The sequence below is a fragment of the Parasteatoda tepidariorum genome, chromosome 10 (assembly GCF_982258835.1).
Source record: "Parasteatoda tepidariorum strain Cologne lab strain chromosome 10, Ptep-v5.0, whole genome shotgun sequence".
In the NCBI taxonomy this organism is placed as follows: Eukaryota; Metazoa; Arthropoda; class Arachnida; order Araneae; family Theridiidae; genus Parasteatoda; species Parasteatoda tepidariorum.
In genome coordinates, this window is record NC_141764.1 from 98,232,564 (window position 1) to 98,248,826 (window position 16,263).

Here is a 16,263-nt window from a genome sequence, read left to right on the forward strand (position 1 = left end):
TATATATATATATATATATATATAAGGCAAATGCTGATAACCATGAGAGTAAAAAATTTCATGCTGAACCTCCCCAATGTACTCTGTGACTTTTGAGTGTGTAAAAACATCTTTCGAAGGCAGGGGTGCAAATTATCATATTTTTTCGGGCCATAAGTCTAAAAATAATCTGAAAAACAATATCACAATAAAGACATAATAAGATAGTTAAAAAGCAAATTTATAATCTTCTTTTGCACTGAACAGAAATATAAATAAAGTAAGTACTACACATTAAATTTGGTTAGAATTTATGAACTGTTGTTATTTTTTCCTAAAACCCGTTTTGAAAGAGTACTTGGTTATACGGTTTGAATGTTGTGCTCCCTTTGTGCTCGTCATAAATGATTTTGGTGCGCTTTAATTTGACAGCAAAAAATATGGTAATTAAAAAAGAATGAGAAAAAGATAGAATGAGTATTAGGTTAAGTGATTTTAAGTCAAGAAAATGCATATTTGAGTTAGCTGATTAGACATCACTAGGAAACTCAAAGGAAAATAACATTTCTGAATGGCCAAACAACATTGCCAACACATAAAGATTTTTCTTTTCATCACAAGCAATAACCTTTTAATATAAAATACAATTACCCATTTTTTAATTATTCCTTTTTGTTATGCTCGGAATTAAATTGAGAAAATGGAATTGTATTTAAATTTTATTCATTAGATCTTTATTTTTAACTGTTCTATTTTTTAATGAAGTTGAAATGAAATATTAATTTTAATTTGTTTCCAGACTATTTTTTAATCAATTCTTCACTTAAAGTATTACAATGGCATAATTTGTTTTTTAATATCTTAAATAATCGTTCGGGTGAAGTATGATACTGCACTGATCATAGTATCTAAATGTTGTTTCAATAATCATTCATTTTAAATATACTTCACTGATCATAGTTTGTTTCCCAATTGTAGTTTTACTAATCATTCATTTAAAATATGCTACTGCACTAAGCAAAGTTTGTTCCCTAATTTGTTTAAATTAACTTGAAATATGATCCTCCACTAATCATAGTTTGTTTCCTAAATGTTGTTTTAATTATCATCTACTTGAAATGTGATACAGCATTAACCATAGTATGTTTCTTTAATGTTGTTTTGATGATTATGTAGCACTCATCATAATTTGTTTCCTGTTTAGGATGCAACTGTAATGGCCATGCATCTAAATGCCACTTTGATAATGCAGTATATGAAGCAACAGGAAGAGTCAGTGGTGGTGTATGCGATGACTGTGAACACAATACACAGGGAAGAAATTGCGAGTTGTGCAAGCCGTTTTTTTATCAAGATCCAGGAAGGGACATCAGAGACCCAAATATATGTCAAGGTGAGTTTTGTCATATCTACTGACATGCACATAGTTTAAGGTGAATTTTATTATGACTGCAATCTACTAACATGCACATAGTAATTATGTTTGTTTTATTTTTATTAATATATTGATTTTATTTTTAGCTTGTGATTGTGATCCTACTGGTTCGCTAGATGAAGGCATTTGTGACTCCCGTACCGATTTACTTTCTGGTCTGGTTGCTGGACGTTGTCACTGTAAACGGAATGTCGACGGGCGTCGTTGTGATCGGTGTAAAAACGGCTTTTGGAATTTCCAGGCAGAAAACCCTGAGGGATGCGAAGGTAAATGACTCGTGTGTAATATTTTTGTGAGTAAAGGATAATTGATATTTTTGACAAATTATATATATATATATTTTTTAGAGACTTCAGAAATATTTCCATCTTCAAGGTATTTTTGTGTGTGTTTTGTTTATTTTTTAAAATGTTTTATGTTTTTTTTAAAATTATAATACATATTTCATAGTGCTTAAAATAGTTTGTCTTATCTTTTAAAAAATTAGTACAAGAGTTTAAAAATTTCTTATAACGTTACATCTGTGCACTTTTGGTTTCAATTAAAGCGGGGTACATCCTTTACTTGATTAACTGGTGATTTAGCAAAATGGAACTTGTTTTATTATAAGCAAATTTGAAAGAAATATTTTTTAAAGATTTTAAGTCATTTTATAAATGTTATTTAAACATTACAATTAATTTTAATATTTTTAAGTGCATCTTATCATTTTGAAATTTTATATCAGTAAAATATTAAATATTCTTAAAAACTTTCTAGTCATCGAATGAAAAAAAAAATTATCTTTTTGAAAAAAAGATTTATGATTTTTATAGCTATTTTATTGAAAGTTTAATATCAATGTTCAATAACTTTTTGAAAAATTTAAAATAAATTTTTGATTTCTTTAAACTGTTTCACAAAAAGTAAAAAATAATGAAAAAAAAGAAGACTCTTTACCAACTTGTGAAACTCTTATTCCTCTTAAAATGTACTTTTATAATGTTGATTACTGTAATTATTGTAAATTTATTCCTACTTTTTAAAATTTTTAATTCGGCTACGTTATTAATTGTGTATAAAGCAGTATTTGTACGAATTTGTGTGTTGCATTTAATGTAAATTTTTGTGATTATTATGCTGTTTTTAATAACTTTGGTAATATTAATTACTTTTCAGCATGTACATGCAATGTACTTGGCACCATTGGAAACTATGGATGTAACGTATATACGGGAGAATGTGTGTGCAAAAGGAATGTCGTTGGGCGCGACTGTAATCAGTGTCTTGTGAGTAGTCTATTTCATGTTATATTGTGGTAATGCATTATAGTATTGGTATTATAATAATTTTAATATTAACAACAACTGTAATAATTTTTGGAATAATTATTATTATAATAATAATTGTAGTATTTTTTAATAATAATTATTAATATTTATTATTTAATATTAATCATAATAATTAATTATCATTATTATGTTTATTTTTTAACATGCCCTATTTTTTTTTATTGGACTAAGCATTATTTAATCCTGTGTATATACATCTTTTTGAAATTTAAAACAGATTTTCCTCTCTTTTGAACTAAGTTCTTTAAAACTTGTGATAAATCTTTTGTTGTTGGGTTATTATCAATAATATTAGAATTTTTCACATTGGTTATTTAAAAAAAAAATAATAAAATAAAAAAAAAAAAAAAAAAAAAAAAAAAAAAATGAAGTGACTAAACCAATCTTGTAAGTTAGGAGAAATCATAGCTTTTAGATTATATATTGAATGTAATATAACGTATTGAATAAAGAATAGTAATGTATAGTAATAGAATGTATTTAATGTCACATTGAACATAATTTTTTGAATGTACAAAATCTACTTTTGATGTGGTTTGTCATATTAAATGTATTTTCACAAATTCAATCTGTTTTTAGCCAGAGTATTGGGGCTTAAGCAATGACGATGAAGGGTGCAAACCATGTGACTGCGATGCTGGTGGTTCTTACGATAATAACTGTGACGTCATAACTGGGCAGTGCAGATGCCGAGCGCACGTTGGTGGAAGACGTTGTGATCAACCTGAGGCTGGTTTTTTTTCTGGGAATTTAGACTACATGGTTTTTGAAGCTGAACTTGCTAAAGGAACACCTGTAAGTTTCAATTTATATTTTAAATCTATATTTCAGGGAAACAGTAAAAAGGCACAAATGTCCATGAATATATCACATCTTACACGTCTTATATCTACAAGGTTTAATGAACAATCACTTAGGTTGAAAATGCTGATTATTAATATTGTTTAGTGGTTTTTTTTTTATTCTGTTGCTTAGACAGAAACATCTTCTTGGTAATAAATTTGTTACAAATATCAATTTTCTTGTGTCAGTTTAAAAAAAGTAACCAACTATTACACACTTTCCCTAGGCATTGTATATAATACCTTGGCATTCTATAGAGTGACAAATGCTATTTAGGTAAAGTATAGTAAAAACATTGATGTACATTTCTCAAAAATAAAAATGTTATTTTAAAAAAATAATGAGTGCCATTAAACCAAATTTAATAAAAATGCGTAAGGAAAAAGAACGTTGTACAAAGCATATGCTTTTCTTATTAAGGCAAATAAAAATTTTACATAAAAAAAAAGAAACTAATCTATTTGTTGCAACATGGCAGGCTTGAATGACATTTTGACGAATCGGAGATGTGTTTTATACTTTGCCAGTTTCTCATTTGGTATTCTGTAGAATGCCTTGGAAATGTGAGAAATATAAATCGTTTCATACATTGCTGGCTAGTTTTAGGCATTATATTCAATGCCTAGGCATTCTATAGACTTTGCCGGTAACATGTATATCAACAGATGAATGCAAATTGATATGAGTGCACAGATGAATGCCAGTCCAGCTGGAACTAAATTCAAAGAAGAAATCGATTCTTCTTTGAGTTAGAGTACCATTTCAGCTGATACTAGTGAAGTTGATATTTTAATTCTTTCCTATAAATGAATGTATTGGGGTACAAAATTTAAAACGGTGGTGTCATTCAGCTCAGTGGTCTCCGAGCCTCAAATCCGTACCACCTGTGGATCAAACGGTACCGGGTTGCTCAAAGGAACACTATATTATTTCCATTTTACTTACTGTGTTGTATTTTAGAGTTTGTGTGACTTTTTACGGATGAGAGGTTAACTGGGAGCTGAGATAAAACTTATCTGAGATAAATTTAAAATTAAAGTCCGTCACCTAAAGTCGCATCTGTACTACGGATGTAACTGTTTTAAACGCAATTAAATTTAATAAATCAACGCTATCTAAATTATGAACAATCAGTGTCTGCCCCCGCCCCGTCTTTAGATACCCGTGGTAAAATTATCAAACGTTGACCGATCTGTGGTGACAAAAGTGTTGAGAAGCGCTGATCTAGTTGATGCATTTATATGTGTAATAAGTCATTTTTTTCATTTGTTTGACAGTTTTACTTTCTTACATGTTAGATATGAATTGATACAAAATAAGTGCATTAATTTAAGAATGTATTCATTTTGAATGCTAGGTACTTTAAAATACTGGGTATAAAATGTCAGATATATTGATACAGACTTATCTCCATTCCATAATAAAGCAGGGGAGCCATCCCCCCTCTGCAGAGGATCAAAATTGCGATGGCATGTTTTCAGATCATCCTCAGGGATGTTTCGCAGACAATCGCCAATTGTTGTGCAGCTCTAGTGTGACTTAGATAAAGTACGTATCATTCCATAACATTTATTGTTTTAGGATACACAAGTTTTAGTGAGGGAGCCTTATGGAGACAGAGATTCAACATGGACAGGATTAGGATTCATGAGGGTGTTTGAAGGATCACACCTGGAGTTTGACATCACTGATATTCCTCAGTCGCTGGAATATGACATTGTAGTTCGATATGAGCCTCAGGTACATTATTTTTTACTTTTAACTTTGCATTCTTTAACCTTTATCATTTCATTAATTTAAATTGAATGACTTTTCATGCATTTATGGTTTTATATTAACATAAATGGAAAATAGAGGACAAGTAAAAATTTCTTTAATTTTGCATTATGCAGATATGATGTAACAAAAGCTCTGATTCAAATATTTTTTTTAAAGATTTATTAATTTAATTAAATAAAGCAGTTTTTAATGAATTTAAATGAAGTGATTATTTTTCAAGCAATTTTTTTCCGAGTCTGATGAGAGTTGTTAAAGATACAACTTAGATCCGTTTTTTCACACCCTGCTTTTATAAATCAGAGAACTTTCAGCCTTCATAGAAATTATATAAGGGATGTAATTTTTGTGTTTACTTCAAATTATCTCGGATTAAATCAAGTTTTGTATTAATTGTATTATGTATTAACATTAATACATAACTTGATTAACTTTTATTGTATTCATTATGTATTAACATTAATAGTCTCTTGATTTTAACAATTTTATTGACAGTTTGTGTTTAAAAAGTATTCTAAACAATCATTCAACAACATAACAATCATTCATTCAATAACAATCATAAACAACAATCATAATTTTCAGCTACATGTTAAATGTTCACTGTTTTTAAAGAAAAAAACTTTGTTTCTGGTTTTGCCTAATATTATTTTAATTTTATGAAAGCTTACTTTCAATGTACTATATGTACTGTAAAAACATTTTTGTATAAAAAGTGCAATGCACATTTTTTTTCATACTTAATAGCTAGACTTTTTAAACTTTTGATTCAAATTTGAAAGTTGCTCCACAAAAAAGGATGTTATAATATACAAGATGTAAAAAAAAAAAAAAAAAAAAATATGTAAACTGTTAACTATACAGCAAAATATACATCTGTTAAAAAGCTGAACATCTGTAATATTTTCAAACTATGCAATCAGTGATCAACTGTCCCCATCTAACTCATGGGATTGGAGAAAACTTCAAATTCTTAACTAGAGACTCCCTTTTTATTGCAGATTTGAACTCTCTGGAAAAAAATCCAATTTATATATAATACTTTGTATTATCTTATAAGTGCTTGCATTTTGATTCACAGATAGCACTGTAATTGCAAAATAAAAATGGGCTACTAATTTTTTAAATAGAAATATTTTTAGAAATGCATGTCAGATTGAGGAAAAGAAAATAAAGTAAAACTAGTAGGTTGAAACTTTAGTATTTTAACTAATTTTAGTGTGTTGAAAAATCTATCAAGTGGACCAAAACCGACCCCCACTCCAAACTTGCTTTACCTTCCTGGGAATTATCCAGTCTCAGATCAACTTAGATGTACATGAAAAATTAATGATCAATCAGCTTTTAATAATTTTATAAACAGCAGAGCAAAGGAAAAGGGGAAAAATCATTCTTGAAAACAAAATTTAAAAATAAATTTGGAGAAAATAATCAAACAATCTGGCAAATGAGAATCAGAAAAATTTCATTTCTCTCAGATTTTTTTTCTTGTTGTGTAGAATTTTTTTCCTACACAATTTTTATAATTCAACAATGTCACACTGGAGATCCTGTGCTGCAAGTGAGGAAGATCTGTGCTGCATGAGTAAAATACACATTGGTCTTAGTATTTCCAATAATTTTGATCCTTAATTTATCTCCTAATTTATTTTTGTGATTTATTCAGGTTGCTTAGGAATCTAACTTTTAAATTTTTTTTTCTGTACATGCTTATCAGATGTGGTTTCTTGTACAAGGTGCCATCTTCCAGGTATATTTTTGGATGTATAAACTTGGTTTTGCAAAATTTTCTTTCACTATAACCTATTCAAGTCTTGTTTTTTTCTTTTTTTTAAAAAAAAATCATTATTTGGTAAGCAATTATCTGGATTTAGCTAATAGAGTTGTAAATATCTAATATATCTCCCTTTCTTGATTTTAAATACATATTTTAGTTAAAGTTTTGCTTATATGCTATTGTTATATATGGCATTACATTAAATGACAAATTTTAGAATTTTTCAGATTGATAGTTAATTATCTAGTAATTTGTAAGTTTCATTGTAGATATCCTTTAGTATTTCATTTTAAATTAATTCCATTTTGTTAAAAAAAAATGCTCTAGATACTAATTTTGTTTTATTTATTTATTTATTTTGTCTTTAGCAAATTTAAAAGTGAGAACTTATTTTATTATTACATTAACATAGTGATTGCCACTAATAAGGCTGCTGGATTATAAAATCGGCCCTTTTTTAAAATCAAATCTGCAAGAACGGAATCATTAAAAAAATTTTTCCTTAGTGTTGTCATTCAGGTTAATGAAACCAGCTGCTTTATGAAATCAAATGTTCTGGAAACAGACTTCATTTAAACTGATGATGGTCACTATGTTAATTAGAATTATGTCATAAACTTCTTATCCACATTACCACCTTTTTTTGTATTTGACATATTATAGTGCAAGAAAAAGTTTTTAGTGTTTGAAATATTTTTTGGAAAATCCTATATTTTAAATGAAGTCATTGTTATTTGTTTTAATCGAAACAACTTAAATTTTTGCTTTCTTATTCAGTCGAAAAATAATATAGCATGAAAAAATTCTCATAACTAACTTGAATAAAAAATTTATTCTCACTGAGTTTTAAAGGAGTAAAAAAACATTTATGTTCTCTTTTAAATTTAATCCGAAGAATTGATATATTATTACGCCAAAAAAAAAATCACAGGCATTTTCAGTTTAAGTTAAAAGTTGTACTAAGTTCAGTTAATGATGATGGAAATTTATATAGTGTAGATATATACAAATACCCTATATGTAGATGTGCTTATTTTAAAAAATAGTTTGTGAATCGATAGTTTATTTAATTTCTGTTGGGAGGGAGGCTATTGTTAATTTATTAATTCATTTCGGGTTAATAATTCATTTATCTTCATTATCACAGCTTCCTGGAAAATGGGAAGAAGCTAGAGTTGTGATAGAAAGACCTGGACCAGTTGATCCAAATGGACCCTGTGCCAATACTATTCCTCAAGATGACATTAAACTTGTATCATTACCATCTGGTAAGTGTGATTTTATAATTATTAATTTGTTTATAATTCTTTTTAAGTGAATGATTATTGTGAAAATATTACATTTCTTATCTTTTACAACATGAACTGCTGATCATTAATGGTTCCTGTGATGCCACAATAGGCATTATACATATTTCCTAGCTCTTAAATGTTTTTTAAAATCTTAAAACTTATTTTTTCAATCATTCTTTACCAAATTTTAAATAAATTAGTTAATTTTTATTAAAATTTATAAAAAGCGAACGTAACATATTTTATTCTTTTCCTATTAATCAATGTAATGGATGACTTTATATTTCAATTTTATAACTCTTTATTCTTAATTTCTTACCACAAATATGTTACAGTTACATGGTTATAATAATTCTCACAGTCTTGTTGGCGATTCATGATCGCCAAATTATTTTCAAACGTAATATGGATTATGGAGATTGGTTTTATTTTTGGCGATGTTATCTTTCGCTAAATCACCAACCGTGAATCACTTCCATGCTCCTAACTGTTCGTTGGGAATAATTCAATCACTTTTTAATTTGGCTTTGGATTAGGCAAGTGATTTATCTCCCATAGCCTGTCCTTATTAATATTTATATGCGAAATTTATTTAACTTAGAGAGTCTTGTGGATAAAATTATAATTTGTATCTCGAGCTCTACAAATATTACTAAATAAAAGTTTTATTATAATTATTATCCAGTTTTCTTCTTCAACTGTCATTTTCATCACAATCTTCAATTAGTCAATTATACCATGAAACTCCAGCCACACCTGATTACCGTCATTACAGTTCCCAATATAACTTTCTCTAATCACAAAAACAAAGAGATGTTTTTTTGATATTGCATTAGGAGTGATGGAATTATTATTTTTTTTCCTATAACATTCTTCTGACTGTGAGAGTGAGGGATGTTCCTACCTTCATCTTAATCCAAGTACACATGTGTTGTTTGGATGTTAAACAACACCATCTATTTATTTTTAAAAAATCACAAAATTATTATTATTTTTGAGTTACCGCCAAGAATGTATATCATTACCTTAACTGATCTTTTTAAAAAATCTACTTTCTTTCACATTTTTAGATCCAGTGATAATGATGTTTTTTCTAAATATTGTAGGCCAAAGGTTTTCTGTTGTATATCCTCCTGCGTGTTTGGAAAAAGGAAAAAGCTATGTTGTACGAATTGAGTTCAAACACTATGACAAAGAAGTTCAAACTCCCTCAGCCTCAGTTCTCGTAGACTCGGTGAGGATTTTTTTTATTTTACTATAACCTTAATAAACAAAAATTAAACTATTTTTTTTTAAAAAATAGTACAAACACTTGTTGGTGAAATTATATATTTAAAGGTTAAGTATTTGTGACATATTTATTTAGCTTACATTATTCCTGAATGTTAAAAAACTGTGTTGATTGTGAATTACCATTAATAATTTGAAATAATTTCAGTGTATGTTCTTGTTTAAATTTTTTTCTGGTATCTTTTAAAAAATTCTTGTGAATTGGAAATATTTATGGATGGTTTACAGTATAAAAGAATTATCTTTACCAAATTTGTGAAATATTTTTAAGTTGCGTATTGATAGGGTAAATTATGAAAATAATGTAAATATGAAGACATATCAATCAATTATCAATTTAAAAAGTTCTTTTAAGTTTCAGAACCATTTTTGGAAATTCTTTCTATAGTTATAGTATAAAAGAATTGTCTATACCAAATTTGTAGAATATTTTTAAGTTGCGTATTGATAGGGTAAATTATAAAAATAATGTAAATATAAAGACATATCAATCAATTATCAATTTAAAAAGTTCTTTTAAATTTCAGAGACAATTTTTGGAAATTCTTTCTATAGTTATAGTATAAAAGAATTATCTTTACCAAATTTGTAGAATATTTTTAAGTTATGTAGAATTGTTAAGATAAATTAGGAAAATAATGAAAATATAAAGACTTATCAATTTAAGAAATTCTTTTAAATTTGAGACCATTTTTAAAAATTCTTCCTATAGTTATAAACCAGCAAACAAATAGTATACAAAAAATATATGTAAGTCTTATTGATAAAAAATTGACCTGAGAAAATAAATAAAATTGCTGAGATCAGTGCAATCACACTTTTAAATCACTTGTTTCTTTTTTTTAAAAAAAAAATTAATTGATTTAAATTCTTGAAATCATATAAGCAATGATTAAGATGGTTTTTTATGCTTTTAATAAGATTTTAAGTGATGAGAATTTTTTTTTTTCTAAAGCAAGCTGATTTAAAATTTGTCTTATAAGCTTACATTTTTAAATATACTTGACTACCAAAGAAACAAATGAAACTTCTGGCTCTTTTAAAAGCAATTTTTAGTTATAATAATATGCTGATGACAAGTATTAGCAGGCTTTTATATTTTCTTGTATTTACTAATTCTTGGTAGTGTATATGAAAACGCTTTATTTTAAAGCTTTACAGTTATAAATTTTGTAAATATTTTTAGACATTACATTACTAACTACGTATTAAAATGTTCTTGTTCGTATTTTTAAAGGCATAAAAACAGTGACTGAATTCTCTCCTTCCTTTCTTTAGCAAGTTTATCAATTATTATTAATGTCTAATTATTCTAATGTTTGATGAATTTTTAATGTACATTAGTCAATTTTTATTAATGTAATACATTTTATCTGTACATATTAGTCAGACTTTTAAATGTTTAATGCATTTAAATGAAATATTAGTCAGTTTTGCATAATTTTATAAAAGTAAATTTTAAAATGTATAAATTCAGACTCCTGAAGCAATCTTTTAAAAATAAAAGAGAAGGGATAGAATATAAATATAAGTATAAACTTAGTGAAAAGAATCATTCATTGAAAGTACTTGCAGTTGATAAAAATCTTTTAAATAGCTTTTATTTTTATTTTCAATTGAATGAGAGAAAGAGTGACCTAAAGACTACCGTTCCGGATAATCGGTTCCCTACTGTATTACATTTTTATCTCCCTCTGTAGAGTAATGATCATTAAGATATAGATTTGGAAAAAGCTTTGTGATAACCTAATTATAATTATTTTCAGGATTCCATTCTGAAAAAGTATTTGGTGCATATCTACAATCCTGTCATATCAAGGTCTATTTTAATATATGTTTGAATGTACTCCTTAGCACCAGATTTGCACCAGATGCAACCTATAAACCCTTATGTGATTTTAATTGCATGCATTTAAGACACATTCCTGTTCTGCACATAATGCATGAACCTTACACCACATGTTTTTTTAATATTAAATTATTTAAATATGGAATTATGTTAATTATAAATTTTGTTAAAAAATATTTTTAAAATTGTTTAATTAATATAAAAGTGCTACTTTGTTGACAGGAATATAATCTTTTCTTATTCTATTTCATTATTATATGGTGATAATATAATAAACAAGTAAATGGAATTGAATTAGAATAGTTTTTGAACAGTGGAACCATTGGAAGTGTTCAATAAAATTTAATAAACTAAATGTGTTCAATAACTATTCAAAATAAATTAAAGTGTTCAGAGTTGTCAATTGAATTATCAGCCGTGTTGCCTTGGGTGTTTTAAAAATAACCAATAATTGGAAAATCAATTCAAGGAAATAAAAAGGGAGACATAATTGTATGTTTTTTATCGTTTTGCTTAGGATGTTTGCATGAAATCATTTCTGTATCATTCCCCCTCAACCTCATACCTCATTTGTTCTAAATAGTTATTTTAATTAAATATCAGAACAAGTATTTATATTGTTTCTCTCCATAGATTTAGATCTTAGTATTGTACTACAATAGATGTTTATCTGTTATCACTATAATATGTGATTTTTCTCTTTTTGTAACTACATGGGTAATGCGCAGTATTATATATTTATTTGTTTTAATTTCGTACCCTTTATATATAAAATACTTGGTGAAAATTAAGAGAAAGAGCATTGTCATTAGAGGTCATGCATTAAATTTTAAATCCAAGAAATCCGAAATGCTATTAAAATATTTTGAATCACTAGTAAAGGAGGCATGAAAACATTAAAATTAGTTTGAGTAATGTAACTTGAATGTGTTTTTAAAAATCTTATTACTTTTTTAAGCTTTATCTCTTTTTTCACTCCAGCAATCAAAACCAAAGCTTTGAATTAGAATTTAAAGTAAGGCAAAATTTTTATGTTCTATTGACAATACGTAAATTGTAATTATAATTTATTTAAATTCATTGTCAATGAAAACCCTCACCCTCTTAGCTGTTCAATCACGTCTTCAAAATACATATAGCACCCACATTATAAACGTCTAATATCTAATATACAAACGTCATAACGTATAATATACAAACATATAATATAGGGGTGCACAACCTGCGGTTTTCAGTAGTTATTGCTACCCTTTTCCATGGTTGTCATTTGAAAATCTAAATATTTTTCATCCAGTATTATAGCAACTTGCTATTTTAGAATCACACATTTTAAAATTCATTTGTGACATGCTTTACTTGTGATTATTTTCTCATAATTCTAAATAATTTTCCTTTTTTTTATTTTTAAGTTTTTGCTTTGATTTCTACATGGTCATGGTTTTTTTCCCAATAGCAAAATATCATATTTCATCATAAACATGCAATTACATTATCTTTATATTCTAACTTTTCATTTAAATTCGTATAAAAATTTTTTTTCTAATAAAATGGCAACTGGTGTTTGGATCAGTGAAAATATAGACTAATAATGTGACAAAATTATCATAATTTTTTCCCCTACTTGAAAAGGAAGTTACTGCCATTTTTGCACTGTCATTTTTGTTTCTTTTCTGGTGTCCAACTGTCAGATAAGTACCTAAAAATGAGAGCACTGTAATAAAAATTTTAATTCCATAAATTTATTATTTTGTTTGATTAAATGAATAATAAACTTACGAATGATCTCTTTCAGATCGCTTTCGTTCCAAGAATAGACAGCATATCATTTTTCCATGGATCAGCTGCCAACGAATACAGGAGACAAGAATTTGAGCGATTCCGCTGCGGTCAAGCTTTTTACTCGGTCGTACGTCCGATTCCAAACGAAGTGTGTAAAAAGTATCTGTACAGCATAGGATTTTATGTCTATGATAAGGCTCATGGTAAGCTTAGGGACTAACAATTAATTCACTCATCCATTTCTAAAAATATATTTGAAATCGCTTGCAAAATTTTCCTGTTAACAGATTATTAATGTCTAAATAACCTGGTTACTAATAGTTTAATAATAATAATTACCAGTGAAATGCAGCATATGTGTGTTGAGGGGGTTGAAAATAATGAGATGATGTTTATTATTCCTTTTTATCTAATGTGCTGTTTTTAGAATGTGCATGTGACCCTACTGGATCATTGAGTACCAACTGTGATAATCTTGGTGGACAGTGCACTTGCAAAGCTCACGTTGTTGGACGAAGATGCGATCGATGCGCTCCTGGAACTTATGGATTTGGACCTGCAGGATGTCGCCGTAAGTTATTGCTTTCTATTGACATTTGGGTGTTTTTTACTTTGTTGGTTATTTTTTATTTTATTTATTTTTAAGTGTACTAAGCAGAGATTCATCTTATAGTGTGTCAAATATACCAAAAATAGTTGAAGGGACATTCCAAAGCTAAAAATAGTGGACAAAAAAGGCACATAGCAAAAAGTTATGCTTTCTCTGGAGTCTGGAATTATAGTGTTTAATAATAGAGCTTTAACAAATTTAAGTTAACAAAATTGATTTTTAAAAAGAATAAATAAATTTAAAAAATAACTATTTTTGCTTGTAGAAAAAATTTAAGCAAAAAAAAATACATTGCTAATGCTAGGACAAAATACGTGAGGAAGAATTTAAAACAATTACGGGGATTTCAGCTCAAAATGCAGACACTGAAGACTTTTAAGGCAGTGATATCACTGAAGAATATAAATGAAAAATTCATATTATTTTTAATTGGGAACTGCTTTTACTGAAAAAAAGAAATTTGAATGTCCTGGGCCATAAAGACATACAGTTTTCAGTCTTGCAAAAGCACTGATTAAGTATACATAATTGCAACAATATCGTGTTTATAAGAACTGAACTACGCATTTGAATATTTATTATTAACAGAAATAAGCTTTAATTGAAATTAATGAATTTAATTTACGAAATTATTATATTATTTAATTTGTCATAGATATTTTATATATCAATTATGATCATGTAGAGAAGAATCATCTTGTAAATGTTATTTAAAATTTGCTAAAATAGTATTTGGTATTTATTTATATGTGTTTATTGTTCATTTTTTACAATTGTTTTGCATGACTTTAATATTAAATTTAATATTTTGTAAAAGAATATATGTTTAACTTCATTTTTGTTATATAAAATTTAGTTTTAAATAAAATATTTTATTTAATATTTGGAACTATGGAAAAAATAAGATAAAAATCAAAATATTGAGATTAACCTTTACCATTTTAATATTATAAATATTTTCTTAGGAATTAGGGAGAATCTTATTAGAATAAAATCATAATATAAGAGAGTTAAATCTCTTAATGAAATTTGGTGTTGGAGTTGAATATTTCTACAGTTTTGTTTTTTGAATATATTCTTTTTTACTTTTCAGAGTGGGACTTCTTTTATTAAATTATTACAGTATACTCTAGATATCGCAAAGCTAAAGAGACGCTAAAAATATTTTCGAGATAGTGAGTTTTTGAGATAGCAAGTTCAGGACTAGATATGCTCAAAAAAGTAGAAAAATATATTCTAAAATATAACGCTAATGAGTAAAATAATGAGTAATAAAGCATAAGTATAACTATTAATAAATATGTATGTAATGATAGTTGACTATAAGTCTAAATACAACAATTATAATTTTATTTTTAAAAGTAAGACAAAAATAGCTATGCATGTAATAGAAAAAAAAATTGAGTTACAATAAACTTACATTGCGATTTTTCTAAAAGAAATGCATTTTCTATTTCGAAAAAAATTCGACATAACAAGGTTTTGAAAAAAAAACCTTCGACATAGGAATACAAATTACGATTAGGTGGATATATAATTCTGAGAGGAAAAATATTTTTTTGACTTAACAAGGTTTCGAGAGTACTGTATATGGTTAAGAAAGATGTTTTGTACCATTTATATATTCTTGTTATCAATCAATGTTCTTTTTATTCTGCTTTAGCTTGTGATTGTAACAGCGTTGGATCTCTTGACAATTTCTGTGATGCACAAAGCGGAAATTGCAAATGTCGGCCCAACACTTACGGACGTCAGTGTGATGAATGTCAGCCAGGTTTCTGGAACTATCCCAACTGTGAACGCTGTGACTGTAATGGACACGCAGATACCTGTGATTCAAGAACTGGCTATTGCATTGATTGCAGTGATTTTACTGCTGGTCCTAAATGTGACAGGTAAAAAAAGATGTTGCTTTTGTTTAAATGTTCACTATTTCAAAAATGCTTACAGTAATTAAATTATATATTTGGTTCAATATTTCTATTTCAACTGGATGAAATAATGGAAAGATTTTTATGCTAACACATTTCTCAAGAATTACTTAGAGAATTATTTTGAAACTTTAGAAGTGTTTAATTCATGCAATTTCTCATACATATCATCAAAGTTTAGAAGTTTGAGAGACTGGCAGTAAATTATGAACGAAAAATAATGCTATTTAACACCCTATGCCAAACAATATAGTGATAAGCTTGTTACAATTGCTCAGTAACGTTGGTTGTTATATGCAATTACAGCACAAAATTTCTATTTTTTATTATAATGACTGTGAATCTGTTGGTTTTAGAAATATCAATTGTAT

General features: G+C 27.3%; 1 protein-coding gene across 2 annotated transcripts in view; it reads left to right on the plus strand.

Annotated features, from left to right (window-relative positions):
• Positions 1-16,263, plus strand: part of LanB1 (laminin subunit beta-1) — a 62,853-nt gene that overhangs the window by 14,823 nt on the left and 31,767 nt on the right. For both annotated transcript variants that reach the window (XM_071184323.2, XM_071184324.2), the window contains exons 9-18: positions 1,184-1,372; positions 1,501-1,680; positions 2,573-2,682; positions 3,325-3,540; positions 5,170-5,328; positions 8,289-8,409; positions 9,540-9,667; positions 13,365-13,554; positions 13,779-13,922; positions 15,625-15,856. In XM_071184323.2, coding sequence (XP_071040424.2) covers positions 1,184-1,372; positions 1,501-1,680; positions 2,573-2,682; positions 3,325-3,540; positions 5,170-5,328; positions 8,289-8,409; positions 9,540-9,667; positions 13,365-13,554; positions 13,779-13,922; positions 15,625-15,856 — 1,669 coding nt within the window. The remainder of the gene's footprint in view (positions 1-1,183; positions 1,373-1,500; positions 1,681-2,572; positions 2,683-3,324; positions 3,541-5,169; positions 5,329-8,288; positions 8,410-9,539; positions 9,668-13,364; positions 13,555-13,778; positions 13,923-15,624; positions 15,857-16,263) is intronic.